The sequence below is a fragment of the Neolamprologus brichardi genome, chromosome 20 (assembly GCF_056152115.1).
Source record: "Neolamprologus brichardi isolate AB-2024 chromosome 20, ASM5615211v1, whole genome shotgun sequence".
NCBI classification, from domain to species: Eukaryota; Metazoa; Chordata; class Actinopteri; order Cichliformes; family Cichlidae; genus Neolamprologus; species Neolamprologus brichardi.
Genome location: NC_142123.1, coordinates 507501 through 530000, shown reverse-complemented (window position 1 = coordinate 530000; position 22500 = coordinate 507501). Strand labels below are relative to the sequence as shown.

At 44.3% G+C, this 22500-nt stretch overlaps 1 protein-coding gene across 1 annotated transcript in view; it reads right to left on the bottom strand.

Annotated features, from left to right (window-relative positions):
- LOC102793035 (ERC protein 2) overlaps positions 1-22500 on the bottom strand; it is a 158419-nt gene that overhangs the window by 65057 nt on the left and 70862 nt on the right. The window contains exons 13-15 of the mRNA XM_087834055.1: positions 20177-20270; positions 14286-14438; positions 10786-10946 (exon numbers count right to left, since the gene is read on the bottom strand). Of these exons, the coding sequence (XP_087690181.1) occupies positions 10786-10946; positions 14286-14438; positions 20177-20270 (408 nt within the window). The remainder of the gene's footprint in view (positions 1-10785; positions 10947-14285; positions 14439-20176; positions 20271-22500) is intronic.

Below are 22500 nucleotides of genomic sequence, written 5' to 3'. Positions count from 1 at the left end.
ACTGTGATGTTATAAAAATGAGACAAAACGTTTTATTGCAGAGTTGTGAAAGTTAACAGTGTCTGGATGCTTGTGAATGTTAATTTCTTACCACAAACAAATAAGGCAAATGTGGTTTCTTTGCTTTTATAAGATTTGAAGTCTTAGTGGCGGGCTTAAATTCAGCGACCTCCTTTCCCTCAAGGTTTCATTTTTGTTTTCTTCTTTTTCTCTCTTTCCACACTTCTTCTTTCATTTCCTCTCCCCCTCCTCTGATTTCTTCTTATGTTTCTTCTGTCCTTTCTAGTCTTAAACTCTGGATACCCACTGGCCTCGAGAGAGCAGTCATGTTTCCAATATGTCTCCATTTAGCAGAAACCAAATGAACAAGAGCAGGGCCAAAACAAGAGCAGGAAAAATCATCACACAGCCACTGGCACAATCTGCTTATCTTTCACTGCTAATAGCTTTCATGCTCATTCCTTCTGTGTGCACACATGCATGCACGTGTGCACACACACGCAGGGAAATTCATGTATTCACATGTTGTTCTTTAGACAAAAACACATTCAGATCAGTGAGGATACACATGCTCATCCAAACTTGCTTGGGCTGTTTCCTACCTCTGCCGAGAAGTACATAATGATAATTACAGTTTGGGCCTATATCCCTGAATTAACCAGATCAGACACACACACAAGTTCCAGAAATGCCAGGGGCTGCTGTGGTGTACGCTGACTGAAGCGCAGTGTTCGAGAAGTCCTGTGCTGGGGAAGTGGTCCGTTCAGCCATTGTTCTCTATTAAAACCTCCTGGGAGCCATCTGAGCAAGACTGAGATGTGCAGGGCCAATAAAAACTGCAGTCAGACCAACAAAGAGTCAGAAAGACGACACACTTTGTTAGGGTGTTATTTAACAATACGTTACTGTGACCGGAGAGCACTAGAGGAGATCGCGCAGAAGTAAAGCTGCAGACACAAAGTCCTTAATGTTGCGCTGTGATAGATAAAGACAGACGTCAGCCAGAGAAGCCACAGAGGAGAAAAACAGGAGCTCAGGTGTGTGCCAACCGCAGAGGCTTGGGGTGTTTACAGTGTGCAGATATGCCAGTAAGCCTCATTGACTCACTTGTGTGGGTATACCAGTTTTTCATGTGCCCATAATGGTAAACCATGAGGGTATTTCACTAAGCCACTCTTTTAAGGGCTGTTTTACAACGCAGCACATTCAACAACATATTACACGCAGCTGCAGTTAAAACGGTTTTCTTCTAAAATCGCTCGCTGCACACTCTCAGTTCATGCTTCCATCTTTCAAACTAAATGTTGTGTATTACACTAATTTTAAATTCTAACTGGATTTATGAGCATTTATATCAAGCATTTCCTCTCTTGCCTGCCCTTTCTTCTTTCCTGACCCTGAGGGCAGGACCATTGTTTAGGGCGTCACTGGTCCCCTCTGGGTGCTGTGTCCTGGGCTGCCTCTTTATGGCTGCAAGGCCCGCCTAATCAATTGCCCACTCCTGCGCACACAATTAGTCTTGAGATTTATACAGCCGGGTAAACTTAGGGGTGTTAGTCTCCCTAAGGCCAATCAGCCTTCATGGGCTTTCCAGAGAGTTCTCCTTACACACCGGCCAAACGACACTAATAAGCTTTAAGTGTGTGTGTGCGCGTGCATGCAAGCGCGTGCACGTGTGTTTGCGACTGACACTAATTAGCAGCGCTGGTGCACCTATTTCCTCAGCACCATTTCCTGTGATAGTAATTATTAGGTATGTGTGATAAATCCCAGGCCCTCTTCCACCCGTCCTGAGATAAAACAAGAGAAACAGACAAAAAAAGAGAGGCGGGAGAACGGTTCATACTCAGAGGAAGTTAAGTAGGTCAGTGTTAAAAGAGTGATGAAGCAAAAGTCGGGAGAGATAACGAAAGAATGATTTTACTCCAGTGGGGAACTCGGTACTGAAGTTTCCACGTGCAGCATTCCCCATCGATGTGGCCTCCCTGTCTTTCCTTATGATTGTCAATCACTGCATTCCTTTTGTGTGTGTGTGTTTTTAAATCTTTTTCACTTCTTTTCTTTTCCTAATCACTCCAATTTCAACATGTCATTTATCAGATTAGGACAAAAACTGTGTCTTTCTTTCTCTATCAGTTTAACAAAACACGTATTTCCACCGTCGACCCTCAGCAGACGTCCTCAGAGTGTCACAGTTCATCACCACTTTTATGAGCCTTCATCTCACTTACGCTTTAACTTAAGGAGACAATGCCACTGCTCATGGCCACTTCATGGTTCTTGAAATCTCACTGGTACCTCGGCCCAGCAGTTCTCACACTGATGCCTACAGAGAGCGTACATCTGTGCAGCAGCCATGCAAAACTCAAACCAGGGTTTACAAACTGTGCAGAACTTCCAAATCGTATTTAATGGGTAAGTCGCTGCTTGCCAAGCACGCTATCTGACTATAGGCACCAGTAAAATATTAATAAGTAGCGATAAAAAATAACCATAATTGATGTTAAAACAGCCCAACTTGTGTCATGAGCAGATTTGAGTCCAGGAGAAAATGGCTACAAAGATTTAGAGTTAAATATAGTATTCAAAGTTTAAGAGTGTTAGCCGAGCAGAGCAGTATCCAACTAAAAACCTAAATGCGTGAGCAAACTTTACATGTATCTCTGGACTATTTGTTTCCACCCTCGCATTATAGGATCTAGAAAGAAGTGTCATTACCTTACTATCCGAACAAGCGACTTGGAAGCACTTCCATGTGATGAAGTCCTCCATTGACAAAACCTCAAAGGACGAGTTGGAGGAGTTGGGTGGAGCCTGCCTAGGCCTTGACATAATAAGACACCTATAGGCTCAACAGCTGACACACACGTCGAAGGTAAACACACGTGTCAGAGGGCACAGGCGCACAGACAGACATGATGAATGGGCTGAAGTTCCCACGAGGCGGCGCGCATACAAACTTGCTCAGAGAGGGGAAGGTGATGTGGAGTCAGCCCCTCCTCATCGCTGCAACACAGAGAATCCCATTCACGGCACTGACCCTCCGTGTCTCATCATTACCTATCACAACAATGGCGCTATAACGCCACGCCGTAATTGTGCGCATATGGCTGTGCAAATGTGCATAGGTGTGAGCATCCACTTCAAGTTCTTGTGTACAAAATGCCGTGACGTCATACATTTCTGTGAGCTCAGAGTCATTAGCTAAATGATGTCTGTAATTTTTAGAAAAACCACAAGAAACATAATATTGCCTGTAGTGGCTGCAGATATATACGTGTAAATGAGGCTTTTCAGTCTAAAGGTGTGTGTGTGCGTGTGTGTGTGTGTGTGTGTGTGTGTGTGCACATGCTGCATTCATTTGTGTGTCCGTTTTTAAGTTTGTGAAAACCCGCGTGTGTGTGTCTACGTCCCTGCGAGAGATCCGTGAGCCGGGACATGACCTTGCCAGTACAGCTGGTCTCTGTGTGTTTAGTCAGTGTAACCATGGCGATGGCGCTATGCAGACAGGATGTCTACATTGGGGATTTTGAAGTCATAACGTCGCTACTGCTCTAAGCTTCATTATGCCATGAGTTACTGTAAGCGGCCAGCAGATGGATATGTGACCGAATGTAATCTGGAGTTATAATTTAGGTCTTGTTATGTTTCCACTGTGTAGATTTCATTTGCACTCGAGTGCAGACATGATAAAAGAAATGAGTGGTGGCATTTGACCTGAATTTACTTTTGTATGATCACACGTCATAACTGTTCAGAAGGCTTTCAAGCGTCAAGGACAAATGTGGGTATAATAAGATATAAAAAGCTTAAGGTTTGTTATTTTCAGCCTTTCTGTCCAACATGTTATTTAGAACCTTTTTAGAGCAGAAGAAAAAGCAGACAGCTATATTAATGTCATGTTTACAACGTCTCTTTATATGTTCATTTAGTTATTAAAGTGGATTCTTATAGCAGTTACTGTCACAAAGAAACAACTATTCCATATTTTCTCTGTTTAATCATTGCATTTAAAGCTTTCTATTTAATCTTACTTTAGTAGTTTAGATTTGTGTCCATCAAGCAATACCAGGAAGAAGTAGGAGATCACTTCTAGTAAATGTAAGTTAAGACATTTTTTGCCAAATATTCAAAGTAATAAAAAATCCATCTTCAATCACAGAAGCACATAATATGATCAGACAGAGATTTGATATTATCGAGTCTGTTGGGAAGTTCATTAGGAAACAAAAACCAAAGACGAACTGCTGCAAGTACTAAAAGATGCTTGGAAGAACCTGCCTGCCAAGTGTCTTCAAAACTGTATAAGACTACTAAGGAAATCAAAGCTCTTTTGAACTAAATACTGACTTTATTTATTTTAAAAAATAAAATAAAAACAATTCGTGGCAGTTACTTGAAAACATGCTCCACCTCTCCGTGAAACGCTTCCTTATCGTGGTGGAGGGGCTTGTGTGGCTATGTTGTCTGGGGGCTGTTGTCTGATTGGGAGGAACGGCCTCCCTGATCTGAACCCGAGCGGTGCTTTGTTATTGGACTTCTGTGCAAATCACAGTTTGGCCATAACGAACACCTTGTTCGAACATAAGAGTGTCCATAAGTGCACGTGGCACCAGGACGCTCTAGGCTGCAGGTCGATGATCGGTTTTGTAATCGTATCACCAGACCTGTGGCCATATGTTCTGGACACTCAGGTAAAGAGAGGGGCTGAGCTGTCAACTGATCACCACCTGGTGGTGAGTTGGATCAGGTGGCGGGTAAGGACGCTGGACAGACCTGGTGCACCTAAACGCGTAGTGAGGGTGTGCTGGGAACGACTAGCAGAGGCCCCAGTCCGTGAGATCTTCAACGCACACCTCCGGCAGAGCTTCAACAGCATTCCGAGGGAGACTGGGAACATTGAGCCCAAATGGACCATGTTCAGCGTCTCCATTGCCGAAGCTGCTGCATTGAGCTGCGGCCGCAAGGTGGTTGGTGCCTGTCATGGTGGTAATCCCCGAACCAAATGGTGGACACCAGAGGTGAAGGGAGCCACCAGGCTGAAGAAGGAGTCCTATCGGGCTTGGTTAGCCTGTGGGACTCCGGAGGCAGCCGACAGGTATCGACAGGCCAAGCGGAATGCGGCTCGGGCAGTGGCTGAAGCAAAAACTCGGGTGTGGGAGGAGTTCGGAGAGGCCATGGAAAAAGACTTTCGGACTGCCTCGAAGAGGTTCTGGCAAACCGTCAGGCGTCTCAGGAGGGGAAAGCGGTGCTCTGCCTGCACTGTGTATAGTGCTGGCGGAGCGCTGCTGACGTCGACTGAGAAAATTGTCAGGCGGTGGAAGGAATACTTCGAGGACCTCCTTAATCCCACTGACACGTCTTCCGAGGAGGAAGCAGAGTCTGGGGATGAGGGGAATGACCCGCCAATTTCCGGGAGCGAGGTCACTGAGGCAGTTAAACAACTCCTTGGTGACAGAGCCCCTGGTGTTGATGAGGTCCGCCCCGAGTTCCTGAAGGCTCTGGACGTTGTAGGGCTGTCCTGGTTGACACGCCTCTGCAATGTTGCGTGGAGATCAGGGGCAGTACCCGTGGATTGGCAGACCGGGGTGGTGGTCCCCATCTTTAAGAAGGGGGACCGGAGGATGTGTTCCAACTACAGGGGGATCACACTCCTCAGCCTCCCCGGGAAAGTCTATGCCAGGGTGCTGGAAAGGAGAGTTCGTCCGCTAGTCAAACCTCGGATGCAGGAGGAACAATGCGGTTTTCGTCCTGGTCGCGGAACACTGGACCAGCTCTTTATCCTCTTGAGGATACTTGAGGGTGCATGGGAGTTTGCCCAACCAGTCTACATGTGTTTTGTGGACTTGGAGAAGGCATTCGACCGTGTCCCTCGGGGTGTCCTGTGGGAGGTGTTGCGGGAGTATGGGGTGTCTGGCCCATTGCTACGGGCCATTCGATCCCTATACAACCGTTGCAAGAGCTTGGTTCGCATTGCCGGCAATAAGTCGGACTCGTTCCCGGTGGGTGATGGGCTCCGCCAGGGCTGCCCTTTGTCAGCGATTCTGTTCATAATTTTTATGGACAGGATTTCTAGGCGCAGCCAAGTGCCGGAGGGCTTTCGCTTTGGTGGCCTCAGAATCTCATCTCTGATTTTTGCGGATGATGTGGTTCTGTTGGCTTCATCGGGTGAGGGCCTCCAGCTCACACTGGAGCGGTTCGCAGCCGAGTGTGAAGCAGCGGGAATGAGGATCAGCACCTCCAAATCTGAGGCCATGGTTCTCAGCCGGAAAAGGGTGGAGTGCCCACTCCGGGTCGGGGATGAGTTCCTGCCCCAAGTGGAGGAGTTTAAGTATCTCGGGGTCTTGTTCGCGAGTGATGGGAGAAGGGAGCCGGAGATCGACAGACGGATTGGGGCTGCAGCTGCAGTAATGCAGACGCTGCACCGGTCCGTCGTGGTGAAGAGGGAGCTGAGTGTAAAAGCGAAGCTCTCAATTTACCGGTCGATCTACGTCCCTACCCTCACCTATGGCCACGAGCTGTGGGTAGTGACCGAAAGAGCGAGATCGCGGATACAAGTGGCAGAAATGAGCTTCCTCCGAAGGGTGGCTGGCATCTCCCTTAGAGATAGGGTGAGAAGTTCGGCAATCTGGGAGGGGCTCAGAGTAGAGCCGCTGCTGCTCCACATCGAAAGGAGCCAGCTGAGGTGGTTTGGGCATCTGACAAGGATGCCTCCTGGGCGCCTCCTGGGGTTGGCGTTCCGGGCATGTCCCACCGGGAGGAGGCGCCGGGGCAGACCCAGGACACGCTGGAGAGATTATATCTCTCGGCTGGCTTGGGAATGCCTTGGTGTTCCCCGGATAAGCTGGAGGAGGTGGCTGGGGAGAGGGAGGTCTGGGCTTCTCTGCTTGGGCTGCTGCCCCCGCGACCCGGCCCCGGATAAAGCGGATGAAGATGGATGGATGGATGCTCCACATGAAAAGTACAAATATTTAAAAGGTATGCGTTCTTTGTTTCAGTGTGATGCAGGTGTTTGCTGATATATGTTGTGCTAAAGTTGGTCATTTTACTCCAACAACTGCTCTTCATATGGCTCTTCCAACTCTTTACAGCTATAGTTCAGCTTCACCTTTCTTTCTTCCACCACTCCCTACATCCATCACTCCCTCCACCAATCCCTGGCCCAGCATATCATTCTCCATCATGTACTATTTCCTCCCTAAATCTACGATACAACTTCCTCTCTTCCTCATTCTGTCTTGTAATTTTTTCCTCCATCTCTTAAATGTTCAACTTGCCACTTAGCTACCCCAAAGAAGTTACGCTTTATCAACTCTGCATCGAAGCTGCCACTGTTTTTCCCCCTTTCTTTCCACTATCGTCGTTTCCATCACTGAAATGTAAACAGAGATAATATCACCTACATTCCCAAAGTCTATAGAAGGATCAGGTTCAGTAAGCCCCTGCGATGTTGTGGCATATAGTTTTATCCTATTCAGACTATGGAAACATCTCAATGACTAGCTTTTCAAAATGTCCAAACACATAATTTCTCTATTGTGCACCTATACCCCATGACCCAAGACTTGTTTAATGACTGGCTCCTCCAGAGGCCATCGGTGAGTGTGAGTGTTTGTATGTGTGTGTGAATATTGTACAGTATGGTGGAAACTCAATCTGGTGTGGGGTGACAGAGGAGACCTGCAGTGTTCTTAAGCATTAAGCATTCAGCTATATAGCTATATCTGTGAAAGGCAAATATGAACACACACACACACACACACACACACACACACACACACACACACACACACACACACACACACACACACACACGATGAACAGGGAAACCCAGAATGCAATGAGAGTATTGAAAATGCTTTTTCCCTCCTTGTCTCTTTCATTAACAGTGTTGAAAAGCCAAGAGTTCTCTACCTCGCTCTGGCTCACACACACACACACACACACACACACACACACACACACACACACACATATATGCACACATTAAAGACACACACAGAAAGCTCTCCAATTCATTGGAGACGTGCCTCACATGGTTTGCTTCAGCTGGTCTTCTTGACAAATGCCACATTACAGCAGAGGGAAGGAGAAACTTGGCATGCAATCAAACTTCTCTCATGATTTAAGATTTGAAATGCTTCAGCATGTGCAGTCCCTCTCTGCTCCCTCTCGTTCTCTCTTTCTGCCCGAGTGTTTGCTGCTTTCCCTCTAACGTGTCTCGCTTGTTACCTCTCTTTCATTGCTCTATCTTTCCTGTTTAGCTTTCCCTCTGCTAACTTGGAGCAGAGCTGTGCTCTGGGAATATGGCCCCTTTTAAAGGAGCAAGCCACAGTTTGTGTAAGTATGTGCATGTCTGCAGACGTGAGTGGCTGTGTGCACGTTCTGCAAGTGTATCTTTGCAGCTTGTTCAGATGTGTGTCAGTCTCACGAAGCTTTGCCCTTTGCAGCTCAACAGTCCTTTAATCCTCATCACCAGTGACCCCTAACCTCTGCTTCTAACCTCTTCACGCACACACACATAACCGTGTACAACAGACCACACACACAAACATGCACATTCATGCCCCTCATGTCCCCTTATCAATGCCACATTTCTAAAGGTCTTTCCAATGCAGGCTACTCCACAAGCTGAAGGCTCTGCTTTGTTGTTTTTGTTGTTCATGTCAGCGAATCATCACAACAACCTTCTTCCTCAGACATATTTCTAATAAAATCAATATAAGCTTCTGGACCACTAAAATAATCACATGCTACTTTGCTGAGCATTTTTCTATACTGTACGTAGACCACGCTTTCTGACTTTATCATATGTTATTCATTTCCACTGATAAACATTCCCAGTAATGCTTGGAGGGTGGAAATTGAAACAGACAGGAAGGTGGTTTGTATCAGCAGTGTGTGTGTTTGTGTGTGTGTGTGACGATAGACAGGCAAAGGGCACCCTGCTGTCGGTAGTCAGAAAGCTACCCTATAGCTATGTGTACATCAGATATGTGTGGTCTGAAGAGCTGAAGCCACTGTGGGCTTTAACAATTGTGTTTTCAATACATGCAGAATGTGCCAGCCTCCTCTTTTGTACTGCGCTGAGTAGCTGACATTAAAGGCATTTCTCCGCAGCACATGACAAGCAGATATGTGGTTCCATGCTCCTTCAATCAGAGCGCTCAAAGCAAACGCACATGTAGCCAAGCCACTCGCAGATCACTGAACTCACTCACACATCCATACACAACCGCTGACATACACTCACACATGCAAATGCAAACAGTCCTCCTCCTAAACTCCCTCTGCAGAGCTGCACACGAATCTAAGACTGCACCACCTGTCCTCAATAAACTGAACTTTTCACGAGGCACCTTTAGACAACGTCTGATCCTGCTTCAGAATACACCTCAGAGCTGATGTCTATATCACACTCAAACACGAACGCATATGTGAACGGGTGAGCAGATAAATGTGCCTAATACAATATCAGACACAGGTTTATGAGCTGCAGGGAAAAAAACGCTGCTATTTTTACAAATGTTCTTGATAAAACAGGGAGTAAATCATGCCGGTGCCCATCACACCATGCCAAAAAAAGAAAATCTACTTTTATGGGCTGTCAGTCACTTGCACTCACACTTTTAGTGCACTTTTATCCCCCTTTGGAGGCAGCTGCGGCTCAGGAGGTACAGCAGGTCGTCGACCAATCGGCAGGTCAGTGGTTTGATCCTCCAACTTGCATGTCAAAGTATCCTTGGACAACATACTTAACCAAGAGTTCCCCTGCATGCATTTATTATAGTATTTGTGAACATTAAGTTAGTGCTTATGCACAGAAAAGGGCGTTTGTATGAATGGGTGAATGAGGTTTGTAGTAAGGAAGTGTTTAAACCGCTCACTACCAGTCGATATGGCAGCTCCGTATCAACACGTGGGGTACTGGGGCAATAATTTAATTTCAAAAATGCATAATTAAGAAATTACTATGTAACTGAAAACATTAACTTGGGATCAACAATTTATACTTGAGATACATTTGAATGGCATTTATGTGACAGTGTAATTGTGGTTTAATTCCAGCCTCTCCCAGTCTGCATGCTGATGTGTCCCCTGACTCAACACTGAACCCCAAACTGCCTCAGATGCATCAAATCACATGATTTTTAAAAAAGTAAAACATTTGATAATTAACTTCTTACAACACTGAAATTATTCACACAGTTTGTTTCAGGGAAATAATGTTAAAAATGGTGTCCAGTGCTGTGACCTCTTACATAAAAACATGGTGTATTTCTAAAGAAATAATACAGCATGACTCAAATTTTTACCCCTCTGTTAGCATCTTATTACTAAATATCCAGTGCTGCTCATTTTAAGATAAGATAAGATCACCTTTATTAGTCCCACACGTGGGAAATTTGTTTTGTCACAGCAGGAAGTGGACAGTGCAAAAGTTATGAAGCAAAAGTTAGAATACAATAAGAATAAATACAGTACACAACTGTACAGAATAGAATACAATAAAATACTATATACAGTAGAATAAAATAGAATAAAATATAATATTTACTATATAATATATAATATAATAATTTACTACACATCTTTAACTGTAACATAAACAATAAGCACATGAAAATGGCACATTTCTAATATCGTGACCTAAACCACAACACTAAGCACTTTGTAAAGACAGATGTTTGGGCCGACAGCTGTGCTTAGTTCAGTTAAACTTCAACTAAAAGCTACCTGATGTAACTGAAAGTAAGTATATGTAGACATATAGGTGACACTCACTTCATCTCCAGAATCTCCTCCAGCTGCTTTCGTCTCTCCTGGCGCAGACTGTTCAGATGTCCGTCTCGTTCATGCAGCGACTGCTGAGTGGAGGACAGACGCAGTTTTGTGGCGTCCAGCTCCTGGCGCGTCTTCTCCAAAGCTCCCATCAGCTCCTCCAGCTGTTCAGTGGAAGACAAAGAAGGAAGGTGGTGTAAACACATTGATCCGTTCTTAATTATAAGATAAGTTTATAATAATACAACGACACATATCTATTCTGCACTTATGCACACTCACACACAGACGTGAGCATGCTAAAGTAATTTGATATATGGCAGCTATCTGCTGTCTGTGCGTATGTGAAGAACGTGTGCTGGAGTGCTAAAAGATGACATAAAATGACAGCCTAACATTGAAAATCAACGGCCAGCTGACATTTAGGAGCAGGAGAAATTACTTCACGGGTTAGTTGAGTGATTGTTCTGACCTTCTCCTCTCAACCCTTCACTTATCATATTCTCAAGTGCAGTTGTGCTTTAGAGCCGAGGATAATGATCAACCTCTTGACTGCATCCTCTGTATCTGCACACACATGTGTCTCTGACAGGATATGACCTCAGGGCGTCATTAGACAGGAAGCGTCTAATTGTCCAACAGCTAGCACTTCACAATAGGATGCAGTCTTACTCAAGCATTTACAGATGTACATGTAAAACATTTATCTTTGTTTAGTTTTGATGAGCTGCTAATTTGTGATACGAGGTAAAAAAATCTGAAATTTGCAAGAAAAAAAGGAGAAAGAAAAAAGCAGAGAAAAGGATTATTAGGGGAACCCTGCATGCGGTAAGGACGTGAAGAAAAGGAATGGGCCTCTTTTATGAAGGAGCCAAATGGTTCACACATTTTCAGGACAGTTTCCATCTCCTCCAGTTTTCTAGGTGTGTTTCACAGATGTCAGCTCACTCTTCATGAACATCACACGCTGAATACGAGCAGAAAAGAGCAAAGGGAGTGCGCTGAAATGTAACCAGTACGGTTGGAAAACGACGACTTTCAGTCAAAACTTCTTCAAAATGTAACAAAATATTCAATAAATTCAATAAAATACACCCCACAGCTCTGCCAAGAACAATTGACCTCGGTGGTTTCTAGCTGTTAATAGACCGAGTAACGTCAAAATATGCACGTCTCCAAACTTACACCATTTTAATATTCACTGTTTGACTCCAGGATCGAATACAAAGCCAATCTTTTCTTCTTGAAAGGGTCACAGCTCCATTTACACCCACCACATGCCCATCAACCCTCATGCACCAACCTTTCCCTTCCCAGTCCCTTATTAGTCCACCACCCAGGCTAGCCCTCGCTTCACAATCACATCATTAATAAGGAATACAATGCATTTTAGTGAAATTAGGGACCTAATCAGCTTAGCAGTGAGCCTGTGCGTGCTAATTTAGCTCAACTTCAAGGCAAAGCCCCCCAGCCAGGCTAAGGCCTTCTAAGGCTGGCCCAAAGCCCCTTTAGTTGATAAGCTGATTGAGGGCTCAGAGGTAAGGGCCAAATCCCTCTTGTCCGTTTGCGTTGTGTTGCTGGTTCAAAGGCCCAGTTCAAACGCCACAGAGGGGCGAGCGAAACAGCAGAAATCAAGAACGAGAGAGAGAGAGAGAGCGCGGAGATAATTGCGTGAGACAACTTAAGAAGGCAGATGAGAACACGCAAGGCTCGGGACAGCGGCTGGACGGCAGAGATGATTGTATGAGAAAGACGAGAGGCAGCGAGAGACTTAGAAAACAAGGGTGTGAAAAAAAGTGACCCAGGGCATTACCCATGCTCCATTTCAGCAGGTCAGGCTGATGGAAGACTTTCAGCGCATTACACATCATGAGACTGATTACTCTGGGACAGAGGGGAGAAGAAAGAAGAAAATCAAGCAGAGTGAGGAGAGGAGGGGGTGGGAATGTGAGTTTGGCAGAGCGGGCTGAAGCAGTGCCAGAGTCAGGTGATGTTTCCAAAGAACGGGTTCCTCTCTGAGTCGCTCCACGCACTCTTTTCCAGCCCCGAGGAGAGATTGACTGACAACTGTCTGGTTTTAAAACGATGGCATGCTGAACGGCTCCCTTCTTATGTGGTCACGTTGTTTTGGCTGACAAAGCTCACGCCTTTGACAGGAGCATCGGTGACTGAGCACCTTGAGCACTCGGGCAGCTTTGCTTGTGTCAACAGTGCGGCTGTAACTCTATTCTAGCTCAGCTCGTGTCAAGTTCAGTCGCCAGTATGACCACATGCTGGCTCGCTATGTTTTCTATGCGTAGGGTTTGGATTGACTTATAATAAAGGCTTGTGACTACGGCTTGTGGGGTCAATGAATGTGAATGTGTCATCAGCTAGAGAAGGATTTTCCTGAATCTTCGGGTAATCTCAGGTCACAGCTGAATCATTTACTTCTATGCGTGCAAAAAGTCCCTCAGACATAAATATACTTTTCTGACTTTGCAGTGAATCAGAATATTGTTTGATAAACACAGTATCCATGCTGAATGCAAGTCAAGCGTGCAGAAGGACAGAAATTGTGAAAAGAAGGGAGAAGAAAAAAAAAAACAAGCCGCAGTTAGCGTTGGCGCTCGCAAAATTTTCTAAACTGCGTTTGACCTCCTCTTACTTTGCTGCTCCGGCCTCTCTTCATCTTTTAAACTCTCCCAGGAAGCATACGTGTGTGTTTGAGGCAGTATAGCCGCCGTTCTGCCTCAAAATGTTGGTTCTTGTTTTAACCGCCGATTGCTCTCATGTTACTTGTGGCACTCATAAGTAATGCGAGGTCATTCTCATTCAAATGCACGCTCACACCGAGAGGAAACACACTCCCTAGCCCTGTTTCTCTTTCCCACCGCAGACACACCTACATACACACACATACACACACACACACACACACACACACACACACACACACGCACGCACACACACACACACACACACACACACACACACCAGCAGGCAGCCAGATAAGCAGGACATGTGGTAAGAGGGGCAACCTGTGCTCCATCAAGTCTGCAGCTTCGTCAGTCGCTCTGCTCACAGAGACATAAACTCACAACATCTCAGACGTATGCTTACATTTTCAAAGATGCAAAGTTAACAAGAGAAAACGAAAGGAGGCCACTGGAATTTCTTTTTTTTGGTTTGAAATTTCAGTCAAGAAGAATAAAATAAACAAAAGAGTGTTTAGAGAATAAAAAGTAAATTAAGAAGAAAAAGCAATAACAGAGGAAACAAAACTGCCCATTTGGTAATAATGATATAATGTTCTGCCTGCAGTTACATTTTCAACCACATGGAGGCGCAGTTTTGTTTTTTGCAGTGGTCCTGAAGTCCTGAATGATCTGATCAACTGATCACAGAGTTTAAAAGGTACACCAGGAAACCTGTGTGGAGACGCTCGACACTGTCTGTGTGCATGCGTGCGAGTAAATGCATATGGTGGTGTGGCGCCCGATACACGTGCGCTACAGGTAAACCTGTCTCTGGGCCTGAACCCGGGCAGCCTCCTCCTGTGCCCAGAGAGCCTCCCTATGTGCTGAGGTGTTCATGCTTTCTCTCAGTGCCCGCTCCAGCTCCATGATCCGCTCAGCTGTGTCCCGCATGGCATCCTGGGAAGCCAAAAGAGGAAGCTGGGGGCATGAAGATTTAAGGGGAGGGGTTTGGAAGCAAAGCAGCAAAAAGCAGGAAGATGAATGTTTGTTCTTAAATGTTCAAACGATTTGGTGCACACATCATCTGCATTCACACTGCACTGTTTGGCTCTTTGCAAAGAAAAAAATCATTCTGGCTGAATCAGAAATGACAGAAAAACAAATCCTGCAGCTGGAGAAGCAAACAGACAGAGCACACCGAGACACGAGAGAGATACGCAGGGCAGAAAGAGTTTCTAAGTGCTGTGACCTTTGCTGCCATCCATGTGAGTGTGATCCTGTAGGTGTGGAGTGGACTGTGTGCGTTTACATGCACAGTTTGTGTGTGGCCCTTCACACCTACGGTGAGTGGAAGAAAACGATCCGCTTCCACCCTGGTTGATGGAACTGTGAAAGAAAACACTGGACAGAAATAATAAACCTCTGATTCTCCATCTCGCCGCCTTTCTTTTTTTTTTTCTTTCTCTCCAGCACCGAAAGCGTTGACTCACTTTCTAGTTCACACGTTCACACTTTTCTGGGAGCGCTACAGAAGCTTTGTGGACACGTGGACGAGGAAACAGCTCCCAGTGATTTTAAATGCTTAAACTCATGAACTTATAAACTTCACACTAAACTCCAGATCTGATGAGGTGAATTATAGAATTACAATCAAAATGAACTCATATCAAACAATGAGCCTTTAACTATTACAGAAACATAAAGTCCCATAATTGTGCAACCTTCTCTGTAGAGTCACAGTGACACAAGACGACAATAAGAAGGGTGTGTAAGGAAGAACAATTAATGCAACATGCTACAAAATCTGTCCATTAGGAGCAACAAAAGTGTCACAAACCTGATATACTCAAACCTTACATCTACATGTAAAATATAAATGTGATTGAGGTACGTGAAAAGCACTGTTGAGTAAAAGGGATGGCTCTCTGGGAAACAGAGGAAAGTGAGAGTAAGTCTGGCTGACTGCTGTTAAAATGATATTTCATCTCAGAAATAGATGTTTGTAAAAGTGAATATAACCTTTGAAAGAGTGGCATCAGCCAGCTTCAGCTGCCCTGTAAATGTGTCTCATGTCTGACAGGGATGTAGAAAATATTTTGTATTACAAGAGAAATTGCTCATGATGGATTCCACACATGTAGTGAAAGTCCTTTTATGAGACGGCGCCAGGAACACACAAGTTGCACATGAATAGCTTATTAAGTGCCTCCAATAAATACTAAAGAAGAGGAAATAAGTATAAGGTTGGTACAATTATCAGCCCATCAGTGCAGGAGGCTCTGAGCGAGTCATGGTGCAGACTAAAACTGCAGCAGCAGGATTATCCGTAAGTGTGATGAAAACATCGCCAAGCCATCCGGATCACAAGTGGATACTTGTGGCACGTTACGCCGGCGTGGCACAGCTGGAGGCGAGCGACAAACACACACACAGAGCCAGGCTGAGTGAGTCAAAGGTCCGAAACTGTAATTGGATGTGACAGACAAGCGGTAACTCGATGCACCAGGATCAACAAGTGCTGGTGTGACCCCACCCAACAGACAGACACACGCACATACACACCCCACTGAGATGGGCTGCCACTGCTGCACCCCTGAGTGTAACCTAACCAGAGAGCTGTGTCTGCCCCTGTATGTGCACTATAAATGTGTCTGTGCATACATGTTTGCTTCAAGTTTTATTAGTAACTCGAGAATATCGCCGGCTTTCAAGGAAAAGAATGGGAAAACAGGGCAAGACGGATACACAAGCACAGAGAACGGGGAGGAAAGTGAAGATAATTGCCTCTGCAGCACCAATCATCACCTAATTCCCCCAGGAAGCATCATTACGGCTCTGGTCTGTTCTGGCTTGATGAAGGGATTACGATCGCTTACACAAACGAGCGGAGAGTGAGAGAATGCACATTTCCAGCAGCTGTGCACCTACGATCAGACATCTGTCTCAGTCTTTATGAACTGTTGTGTTTCATAATTTCAAATATGCTAAATATGTGTGCAGGGCCAGACATCTCACGAGTAATTACGTCCAGTTTAAAGACTCTGAGCTCCGAGTGACTGAAAATCTATCAATCTTTTTTTCCTTCACATTTCCCCCTAAATCAAAAAAACAAATCAAAAAACACAAGAAGAAGAAACCTTCCTTGCTATAATAAACAGGTGAGCACCGAGGGTTGCTGACGCCTCTCAGTCACAGATAAAAGAGAAATAAAGGCCAGTGTGAAGGTTTGAGGAGAAAACTTCCGATGTGTTTGTTAAGTGCAGCGTGGCGCGATGGAGACAATGGAGCAAAGAGATGTTATCGCTCCATCCCACATAAACTCTTCTGGCAAGATTGTGAGAGTTTGTTTGTGTGTGTTTACCCTCGGAGCGTGCTGTGTTCCTGATGGACCGGAGATAAGAGAGAGACGCAGAAAGAGAAAGGAAGAGGCCACAGCCCAGCCTGAGCAGACACATGTATGTATGTTGTGTCTGCATCCAGTGAATATTTGATCTAATGTAGACTCCAACATTTCAACGTTTCATTGGTGCCTTTGTTGCATTTTTAACAAATTCCTCCTATATTTACCTCTAAATGTATTACATTAAATTGCTGACTGTTAGCTGACGTCTAAGAAACGTATTCATGTTGCATTGATGTCCAAGTTATACATTTCTTCTGAAACCTGCCCCAAAAATGGGGAAACGTCTTTCTTCAACTTGACTGCGCAATCGAATTGACCAAAATGTGGTGCACATGTGAAATCAGTGTTAAAGTGGATTTTGCAACAGCTCATAAGGATCAAAGGCCTGTTTGACGTCAGGCAGAAATATCTGTATTATAAACTGCTCTAATGGAGTTTGTGTGAATTTTATGTGTTGGGTTCATTTTAAAACAAGTCTAAGACTCTGCAGCCGCCTTTGTGGTTCAGTGAGACTGAATCCTCAAAGCTTAAGCACAACATTGTTTTGGACTACATGTTAGCTTTGGCATAATCAAGCCTGTCAAAGCTAGCATGCTCGTTTGTAACCGCACTACTGTTTGCCATGATTGTCCTTTTAATGACATAGTAACAGTTATTAATGCCCAGAAATAGGTTGATGGGAATGTTTTCAATGAAGTGTATTAGCACTGAGGTTTTGCTGAAGGAGTTACCAACATGATTAACATAACAGGAGACAAATGTGTGCCAAATTCACGAGATTTCATCCAGTGAACATTTAACTTTGAACCGCAAATGTTAAAAAGATGCAAAAGTTTGTTGTGGAAGAAGCTGGTCGATCATCAAAGTTAGGGTTTAAGCACTAAGTATAGTGGATGTCTGTATCGAGTTTCATGGCAATCCACTGAATAGTTCTCTAAATATCAAGATTAACGGAGAAAGCTTTAGAGCCGTGCCGCTGGCACAGCTAAAAATCTGTGTTGAGACATGAAAGGAGTTAACGTTATAAAGCACGCATGGATAAGTGAAAGTATGCAAGAATGTTACGTAAGATGTCAGCACAAAAGGAATCACAGTGCAGTGAAAAAAGAGCTTTCACAGGACAGGTAGTGGAAAACTAAGTACACCCACAGAAGAAGGTCAGCAGCAGCTTTTACAGTCTAGGTGTAACAGATCTTTGTAAAAGCAGAAGTTTATGGTCTGCAGCGTTCATCCTAACACAATCCCATAATCTTCCCAGTAGTGGGCGTCCCAGCAAATTCCCCCAAGGTCAGACTGTAAACAGAGTCTCAGAATAATTGCATTAAACCTAAGAGCTACAGCCCAGACAAGTATGGCTTGTTTGGATGGGCTGTCAGGAGAGAAGGCCTCTTCTCTCCAAAAGAACTACTACTTCCTGTAGGTATGCACCAACCAAACAAACTACAACCTCTGCAACAACCTCAGCAGGGATGGTGATTTGGGCTTTACAGCTACAGGACCTGAGCAGTTATGGAGTTAATCATGAACTCGTCTGTACACGAAAGCATCCTAGAGTCACATGTGACATGAATGCAACAGGACGACGAACCAAAGCTCAGCACAAGTGCAATGCAAGTCCTGTGAAAACTGTTCTGTATATTGTTCTGCAGAACATCTGGCTCAGATTACTTATTAAGAATGAGAGGGGTTAGGGATTTTCTCTTGGCCACGCCCACCTCTCAGGTGCAGCCAGTTGCTCTGAAGACCAGCTGAGGCTCCTGCCAGAGGAAACAGCAAAGAATAGCACAGGAAACCAGGAGGGCGGAGCATCACAGATCAATGACAATAAACAGGAGTTTCAGTCTGATTTCATGTATCTGCTCGAAGATGAACATTTCCTTTGGTCAGTGTTTTTTAATATATTCAATAACTACAAAAATAAATGGAAATAACAACATTCTGCAGACCCGAGGCCTTTCTCAAAGCTTCTTCTCCAATCTCTCCCAATCTGAGCGTCTGCCACATTTAGTGCCCAAACATTAAATGATGTAGTCAACGAAAATGTGATGGTTATATTATATTCAGGATAAATGGTACTAATGATAACACTGCTAATAATATGCTATAATAATAATAATATTTTAAAAAACACGAATCAGAGATTTTCAGAAACGGCTTTTTAAAGAACCTCAAAGAGCCGAGGAGAGTAAAAGAGGTCGCAAACATGAAGGCGAACGACCGTGTAAGCTTCAAAAACAAGCAGTAAAATCTGGTAAACACTGAAGGTCAACAAGAGTTAGAGTGATGTGGTCACCTCCACTGGAACGAGTTCAAAGACGAACGGCACTCGGAGGCCTATCTGACATTCAAGAGCAGAGCAAATATACTCGGCTGTAATCTAGAAAACGATTGATGTCATTTGAAAGTAAAGTGCTGTATATTCATGCTGCTACAGCCAAGCAGCTCGACAGAGGTCAAAATATGAAGATGTTTACAAAAAATAGAGAAAGGCCACCAAAGAAGTTTGGAGTAAGTTTTATTTTTCGCCGTGTTTCCACATGAAAGAAGGAAGTTTGTCCCACAGATTGCAGCTGTATTTATGTGCTACACCTGAATCTGCTTCGTTCAGCCGTTAGTGTAACTTCAAAAAGAATCGCACTAAGGACGCAGTAGGTAAGGTCCGCTTCAGCGTGTCCCTGTACCTGACATGTACGTCATGTCTCCAGCTTGCAGCAACACTGATGTGTGCTTCACAGACACTGTTTAGATACAGAAATAGGAAGTTGAATGCTGGCTGAACACACAAAGAGCAGAATAGTTCAGCAGAAAAACAGCCTGAGAGAGACTCTTGGTCTGTTTGGCAGGAAGGTAAATGTACTTTACTTCATCCGTCCCCTGGGGATAACCTGGCATGGCTACACTCTGTATATTAACACCTCGGCACAGGCCTGCAGACGAGTATACGTGTGCACTCACACAGTGAGTCAACACTGTTGTTGACGTCTAAGCAGGTAAGCAACTACACAAATTACATCAGAGAGGGGACATCACGAGGACTAGACAGTGTGTTGCTATTCACATGTGAGTCGCCATGATGCAGTTTTTAGGTATGGAGAGTTGTTCCTGGTTAAGACCGGCTCTGAGATCTATGAATGGAGGGACGACAGCACAGCTAAGAAGAAGAAATTCATTCCTAAGACATCATGTGCAGTTGGTGGTGAGAGAGGAAACAAAAACAGGTCGATGAAACGAGAACCAAACTGAACTCTGTTGGCTGGAAACATGAAAAGAATCCAAACACAACACTGACATAAACGTAGGAACATATTCAAACCTGTGATAACGAGTGAGGATGTCCATCAATCAGGGCGTCTTTCCTCATCTCACCTGGCACCGTCTGCTTCTGGATGTGAGGAGACTTGATTTGTCTTCAGAGAAAAATGGATGACAACAGATAAACAAGTGTTTGTTATACATCAATGATCAAAATCTGAAATACATTAAACAACTAAGTTAAGTGCTATAAGATGCCGCTATACGCTCCTTTGAATGACATGTTTGAGCCTTTTAAAGACGACAATTATCCATAAAAATATTCATCAAAATTACCATTTTCTTCAACAAAAAAGAAGACGGGAAATAATTAATCAGACCTTCAACACCATGCAAGTAGAAAAAATGCTTATGGACGCCTACAGAATGAGTCTAGCGAGTGATTGGTTGAACAAATGCAAGAAACTCTTCAAACGTTCTGCAGATGAAGACGTTTTGCATGAACGAGCGGTCAAAAAACTGAACAAACAGATGCCACAAACACATGCAACATCTTTTTAAGTCAAGAGTGGACTGGCTTCCACCTCAGAAAAATGGTGCACCAGTTGAAATGTATGTTCTTAAAATGTATGACAAAACCAATTTTCCTTGAGGTTTTCTTCAAGTGTTGCCTTTGGACGTAGTTACTGTATCAAAGAGAATCAAAACATTAACCAACTGTGCCAGAAAAGTGGAAGATTGTCTTTATTAGGCCCCATCAGGAAACACATTTTTTGCATTTAAGCTATCCTTTGTATGGGAACAATGGGAAGCCAGTGTGCCATCGGGGACCAAGACTTCTGCATCCGTATGTTGGAGTGTCCTTGGGCAAGAGACTAAAACCGAAGGACCTCCCTATGCACCCTTACGGGTTTCCATGTGTGCACGAGCTTTAAAAATAAGTCTAAGTGCAGCTTGCAGTGCACTTTGAGTACAACGTAAAGGGGTGAAGAAAGCATTAAACACTAGAGTAGGTTGAGCACAGAGCACAAGTTAGCCTGTATATCAAGTTGTTGGGCAGCACAGAGGCACATTGGTGGCCTCGCATCAAGGTTGTCGGGTTTAACCTGACAAGCATGTCCAAAGATTTGTCAGGTTAACTGGTGATTCTAAAATGGCATTTGGTGTGATGGTAAATACACAACACAAAAAACAACAACAATAACAGCAGTAATACAAAAATTGGGCATGGAAGAGCTGAGCCAAGGAGTTTTCATGACATTCATTATAAATCACACAGAGTGAATGTTAAATGTCTGAACCTATATTTACACATCCTGGCGTTATCAGAGGGGAAATCCTCGACCCGCCCAGCACTGCGCAGCTGCAGCTGATATCTGACCACTGACACAACATGGTGCAAAATCGTGCTTTACTGGAAACAAAGAGGCTCTGAAGAAGTTTTAAGTTAAAAGTTATAAATTATAATCAAAAGCATATAAATCAAAAAGTAAAACCTGTGACATTTATCCTCTGGTTCTGTGGTGAAACAGGTGTTTCCTGAGATGGAAACGACGGCTAAACTGGGAAATTTTCAAAAATGGGATTTTTTAAATGAACGGCTCCAGAGGGACAAACACTTGTGTCCACTTTTGAAAGCTTCAACTATCAGCTGCACCGTGATGACGGGCGAAGTAGCGGCTCCCAGAGGAAACCAGCAGAAACTTGGCGAGATCGTGCAAGCACCACATAGAAGGGACGTTGTTTTCCACATGACGTGAACATATGTGCATAAATTACACTTCCGTGCAGTTTTTATTTTGCATGTTTGCGTCTGCGTGTGCGTACCGACTATTGAATATAGCACAATATTTAACATGTACAAATAAGTTGGCTGTCTTGCTTTATGTGGCTTTATTGGTTTAGTTTTATTAGCTAAAACAAGTTCTGCATGCTTCATCTCAGACGGCTGCAGAGCTACACTGTGTACAGTACATCAGGGAAGGATGAATGCTGTGTGCATAGTCTTAGCAAGAAACTGGGACAAGACAAGACACGACGGAGCTAGGTGAGACACTGCTGTGTAAATCTTTCAACAACAAAACACAAACATATGCAGACAGGAGTTGCGAGCACATGCATGCGCACCACTGTGCACATGACCCACATTCTCCTCTTAAGAAGTAAAATGCCACGAGTCTGATTACTGACAGAAACACACACATGGGTAGTAAATCAGCTGTCAGCGTTGTGTGCTGCTCAGGTGCTGATTACAGAGTTGAACTGTGTAACCAGCCAGGATGGATGTGTATTAACCTCCGCGCCAGCCTTGGTGTATGTGGCACACACATATTAGCTTTAAAAAAATATGGGAAACACACACAAGCCCTCACAGTAAACTCACTA